Source organism: Carcharodon carcharias, chromosome 4 (genome assembly GCF_017639515.1).
Source record: "Carcharodon carcharias isolate sCarCar2 chromosome 4, sCarCar2.pri, whole genome shotgun sequence".
In the NCBI taxonomy this organism is placed as follows: domain Eukaryota; kingdom Metazoa; phylum Chordata; class Chondrichthyes; order Lamniformes; family Lamnidae; genus Carcharodon; species Carcharodon carcharias.
Window position 1 is genome coordinate 166,649,841 of NC_054470.1, and position 6,000 is coordinate 166,655,840.

General features: G+C 44.1%; 1 protein-coding gene across 5 annotated transcripts in view; it reads right to left on the reverse strand.

Annotated features, from left to right (window-relative positions):
• Positions 1–5,755, reverse strand: part of LOC121277322 (neurolysin, mitochondrial-like) — a 37,109-nt gene extending 31,354 nt beyond the window's left edge. For 4 of the 5 annotated variants that reach the window (XM_041186648.1, XM_041186646.1, XM_041186651.1 and 1 more), the window contains exons 1-2: positions 5,511–5,755; positions 252–505 (exon numbers count right to left, since the gene is read on the reverse strand). In XM_041186648.1, coding sequence (XP_041042582.1) covers positions 252–505; positions 5,511–5,677 — 421 coding nt within the window. In that variant the 5' untranslated portion in view covers positions 5,678–5,755. Of the gene's footprint in view, positions 1–251; positions 506–4,016; positions 4,162–5,510 lie in introns of those variants that run through there. The other variant, XM_041186650.1, reaches the window with a different exon arrangement.
• Between the last annotated feature and the right edge of the window lie 245 nt (positions 5,756–6,000).

Here is a 6,000-nt window from a genome sequence, read left to right on the forward strand (position 1 = left end):
AAATCTCATGTCCTTACCAGGTCTGACCTATGTGTAACTGTAGACCCACAGCAATATGGCTAACTACCGCCCTCAAATGACCTAATAAGCCGCACAGTTGCATTCAAGTGGTGGCTCACCACCACCTTCTCACAGACAATTAGGGATTGGCAATAAATGCTGGTATTACCAGTGATGCCCATATCCCATTAATGAATTAAAAAAAAACTCAAACTAGCCACAGCATTCCTATTTATTGTCTGATGACTTACCAGCATATTCGACTTCCACATCTGCTAGAGCCTTCAATGTGTTTTCATATGTGACTTCTTCAATATCTAATGCTCCAACACTGTCATATACTTGCTTGGTTTTACAAATGAGGGCATCTGTCTGAAATTTGATTTGATCTGGTGTTAAATTCCATCGCAACTTGTTCATGTCCATTACTTTTGATGAATTTATTTGAGAGTCAAGAACAATTCCTGTTCCTGAAGGTACCATGGAATAAGTCTGTGAACACAACCTTTTAGAAAAATAAAATAAACATTTTGAATGGAAAAGCAATTTATACAGTTTTGCAATAAAAATTAACACATTGGGCTGCATAAATTTAAATTGTACAACCTCCCAAAGAAAGAACTATTTTGTCATCCTGCATGCTGGGTATATAATATACCTAGACGTTAATATATTTCCGTTACTCAAATATGCATTATCTTTTTGTTTGATATGAGCAGCTCCATATAAAGCAATGTTCCTCTAATGGTTCAGCAGGTAAATGAAATGCATGGTGTGATACTAATCCTGATAGGCCATGAAGTTTCTAGGTCCTGGTAAGACTCTGTGCTGATACGGAAAATCGCACGACATCTAGAAACCATTACAATTTCCCTCAGTGAATCAGACTGCTAAAAAGCAAAGTCAATCAGACCTCTCACTCTCATCCATTGCCGTCCCCTGAAAATATGTACCAGTGCGGGAGACAATGTGATCTGACTGATCTAAGATAGTCATGTGGTTGCTCTGGCTCTGAACACTGACAAGGTTGAGCTCTGCTGCTCATGAATCCTTGCACGATCACATAAAGAGGAAAAGAGAAAGAACAACAGTTGTTAAAAGTTATCCCATATCACTGGCTTTAAAAAGGAATCCGAGATAGTAGAGCTCATTAGTTTAACTCCTGTCACAAAAAATTGTTTCTTAATACACTAAACATAATTAGCCAAATAGCGCAGGAAAACAATAGTAAATTCGTCAATACTAAACAACAAAGCTGCTATCAACTGATTTTTTTCTAAAAATCTAAAACTAAAATCTAAACTTTGTTCTACAACGTGAAACAGTGCACACATACCACACAAAACCTTTCTTTTAAACAGTCAGGCTTACAAACTGTATCTAGTAATCAGTCACTTGGTTGTACAGAATTGCTGAAAAGAGAGACATGTTACCAAAGCTTTTCATTTTGCACTCAACAGGACATATGCAAGAATGCCAAATTTGAAATGATTACAACATGATGGTGTTGCCAGGGAGAAAATGACAGGGAACCATAGGCTCCCCAAGCTCCCGGGTAATTCAAAAAAGGCGCACGGCTTGAACATATTCCTTTTGTTTGCAGAGAACAGCATGGCAACGTCTCAGCCAATCAGAGTCTACTTGACAACCAATCAGCATCCTTTCCTCCTGTAGCATAAATTGTTGTGATCATTTTTAATTTGGCATCCCTGCATTTGTCCTGAGTGCAAGATGAAAAGCTTCAGCAACACGCATCTAATAAGTTTCAATTTCTCAGTTCAAGGGAACTATTCTCTGGCAGCAGAGCCTCCTGTTTAATTAAAGGAAAGGAAGATGTTTCATAGTCTTGCTGTCTCAACAAAAAAGTACAGGGCAAATATTCAGAAATGTTTAAGTGAAACAGGTCTTCATAGTATGAAGAACAAGGAGTTCAAAGATGTGCAAATCTTTCCTAAAATATCTTGATCATTTACAAAGCCTTCAAGTCAATCTCAAAGTTTAATCAATCCCATTGGTCCTAAATCAGTCATTCACAATTTATAAAAGTTACTGTATTAATTCCAATAACTACAGCCCAATTAAACTTACTTTGCATTTTCTTCCCTCTTACATTCTTTACTTGGATGTGGAAATGTAAACAGACTAACTGTCATGGATCAATTATACACAGGGCCACTGAGAAAATGTGATATCGCAATATATAACAATTACAAAATAACAAAATGGGAGTTCTGGGTTGCTTTCCTGATCTCTGTCCTGTCTTATCTCCACCTCTGTTTTTTTGTTGCTCATTCTTGGTTTTGCAGACAGAGTCAAAGAATGGTTTGGTGAGGAAGCCATCCTTCTTAGAGATGAAACCAGTCTATTCTCTGTTAGAAAGGATGGAGAATATAACAGTCCGGACTCAGAAAAGAGATTTTTTTAATTCATTCATGGGATGTGGGTGTCGCTGGCTGGCCCAGCATTTATTGCCCATCTCTCGTTGCGCAAGAGATGGTGGTGAGCTGCTTTCTTGAACCGCTGCAGTCCATGTGGTGTAGGTACACTCACAGTGCTGTTAGGGAGGGAGCTCCAGGATTTTGACCCAGCGACACTGAAGGAATGGCGATATATTTCCACATCAGGATGGTGAGTGGCTTGGAGGGGAACTTCCAGGTGGTGCTGTTCCAATGTGTCTGCTGCCCTTGTCCTTCTATATGGCAGCGATTGTGGGTTTGGAAGGTGCTGTCTAAGGAGCCTTGGTGAGTTCCTGCAGTGCATCTTGCAGATGGTACACACTGCTGGCAGTGTGCAGTGGAGGGCATGAATGTTTGTGGATGGGATGCCAATCAAGTGGGCTGCTTTCTCCTGGATGGTGTCAAGCTTCTTGAGTGTTGCTGGAGCTGCACTCATCCAGGCAAGTGGAGAGTACTCCATCACACTCCTGACTTGTGCTGTGTCAGAAGGTGAATTACTCACCACAGGATGACTAGCCTCTGACTTGCTCTTGTAGCCACAGTATTTATATGGCTAGTCCAGTTCAGTTTCTGGTCAATGCTAATCCCAGGATGTTGATAGTGGGGGATTTAGCAATGGTAATGCTATTGAATGTCAAGGGGTGATGGTTAGATTCTTTCTTGTTGGAGATGGTCATTGCCTGGCACTTGTGTAGTGCAAATGTAACTTGCCACTTGTCAGCCCAAGACTGGATATTGTCCAGCACTTGCTGCATTTGGACATGGACTATTTTAGTATCTGAGGAGTCATGAATGGTGCTGAACATTGTGCAATCATCAGCGAACATCCCCACTTTTGATCTTATGATGGAACGAAGGTCATTAATGGTGCAGCTGAAGATGGTTGGGCCTAGGACACTATCCTGAGGAACTCCTGCAGTGATATCCTGGAACTGAGATGATTGACCTCCAACAAAAACAACCATCTTCCTTTGTGCTAGTATGACTCCAACCAGTGAAAAGTTTTCCCCCTGATTCCCATTGACTCCAGTTTTGCTAGGGTTCTTTGATTCCACACTTGTTCAAATGCTGCCTTGATGTCAAGGGTAGTCACTCTCACCTCACCCCTGGAGTTCAGCTCTTTTGTCCATATTTGAACAAAGGCTGTTAAGAGTTCAGGAGCTGAGTCACCCTGGCGGAACCCAAACTGAGCGTCAGTGAGCAGGTATTGCTAAGCAAGTGCTGCTTGATAGCATTTTTGATGACCCCTTTCATCACTTTACTGATGATTGAGAGTAGACTAATGGGGCTGTAATTGGTTGGATTGGATTTGTCCTGCTTTTTGTGTACAGGACATACCTGGGCAATTTTCTACATTGCCAGGTAGATGCCAGTGTTGTAGCTCTACTGGAACATTTTGGCTTGGGTCATGGCAAGTTCTGGAGCACAAGTCTTAAGTGCTATTACCAGAATGTTGTCAGGGCCCCTAGTCTTTGCTTCAGCCTTATCTTTTGCACTGATGTGCTGGGCTTCCCAGACTGAGAAGTATATTAGACAGAAGAGGGAAAAATGCAAACATACTGGGAAAGAGGAAAACTAGGCAGTGCATCCGAGTTCTGGAAGCAGGTAAGGCTGACTTAATGAAGAAGGCATTCAGAGAAACTGAATGAGGAGCATTAGGTATTGAACCAATAGTGCTGGAGTCCAATTTTTGATAGTGTTAATTCATCACTGTACAGGATAATGAGAGCACAGGAGTACAAGGTGAATAAACAAACAGGCAGGTAAGGAATGGAGATGACATGACAGAAACCTAGATAGAAGAGAATAAAAAGACCATTAAAGGGACTCAAATGACAGGGAATAAACAAACATAAACAGCCTCACTGTTATTCCTACCACAAAATCCAGGCCAATATGTACAAAATGTAAGAAAAACAGGCCCGATATAGCCCCCAGCTTATCAGCTGCTAAAACCCTCACCCATGCCTTTGTTACCCCTGGACTTGTCTATTTCAATGCACTCCTGGCTCATCTCCCAGACTTTACCCTCCGTAAACTTGAGGTCATCCAAAACTCTGCCGCCCATGTTATGATTCACAGCAAACGCTGTTTTCCTATCACCTCTGTGCTCACTGTCCCGCATTGGCCCCTGATGGAGCACCATCTTGATTTTAAAATTCTCATCCTTGTTTTCAAATCGCTCCACGACCTTGGCCCTCCCTATCTATGTAATCTCCTCCCACCCACAATCCTCCGAGATATCTGCACTCCTGTAATTCTGGCCTCTTGTGCATTCCGAATCATAACTACTCTGTCACTGGCGCTGCGCCTTTAGCTGCGTAGGCCCCAGGCTCTGGAATTCCTGCCCTACATCATTTTCCTCCTTTAAGATGCTCCTTAAAAATGATCCAGTTGATCAAGACTCTGGTCATCTGATAACATCTCCTCATGTGGCTTCGTGTCTTATACCTTTAAAACCCTCCCTAAAGCCTTCCTCTTCAGGTTTGATCTCCTGCCTCTCCAAAATTTCTGGCGGGGCGGGGGGCGGGGGGGAAGAGGGGCAGTGAACCATCTAAATATTTCCTTCAGCCTCTGTGAAGAAGAACCTGGGGTACTTTCCAGTTCCAAATGAGCTGGATAAAATGCAAGCTGTTGTCCATATGGCAGCAAAGAGTAAATTCTTCCCAACAGATGAAGGGCCCGCAGTAGTGAACCAGGCTCAGACTCAGAATCCCGATTCTGCAGCCAGAAAATGGTATTCCTTGCTTGAGGAACCCCCTCCACCCCAATCCAAGGTAGTGAGTGCCACCTACTCCAGCAATGAGTGTTTTGTGCCCTTGCCTTGAGATTCGCACGCTTCACCACAAATTGTTACCACTCAATCAGTTAACCCGTTCGTTACATGTGGCAAAAGTTTCTTTTTTGTTCTCATAAGCCCCACAGTTCTCTCGCGGTTGACACTGAATTGCATGGTTTCACATTGTATCCACCCCCCCCCGCCACCGTACCCACTTCAATGAGACATGAGATCAGCAGCGCAAGTTAACGAATGCGCAGCCGCGCCGTACTAACCGGCTCGTCCCGAAATACCGAATCGCTGGCTCCTCGGTCGGCTTGCGGGAGTGCGCCTGCGCCGCCGCCCAGGGACGTGCCGCTCTAGAACGTTGTGTGAACGGCCGCGAGCGCAGCAGCAGGTGGACTGTGCGGGTCTGGGCGGAAAGGGTGAGACAGAGGGCCATCAGAGGGAGAGAGAAAGCACAGGCCCAGGCAGCCTACAAGACACATGCACACAGAGGAAGCGTACACAGCAAGGGAGACACTCACAGGCGGGCAGTGGAAAAAGCATCTGACGTGTTTGGGGAGGAGGGGGGGAGGTGGCGGTGAGTTGCTGCACTGTCACCCAGCCCGAGTCGTAGAATGATTACAGCACGGAAGGAGACCATTCGGCTAGTGTCTATGCTGGCTCTCTGCAAGAGCAATTCATCTGGTGCCACCCCCTGCCTTTTTCCTCCGTGGCCCTCCAAATTTTTCCACTTTAGATTCCAATTCTCTTTTGAAAGCT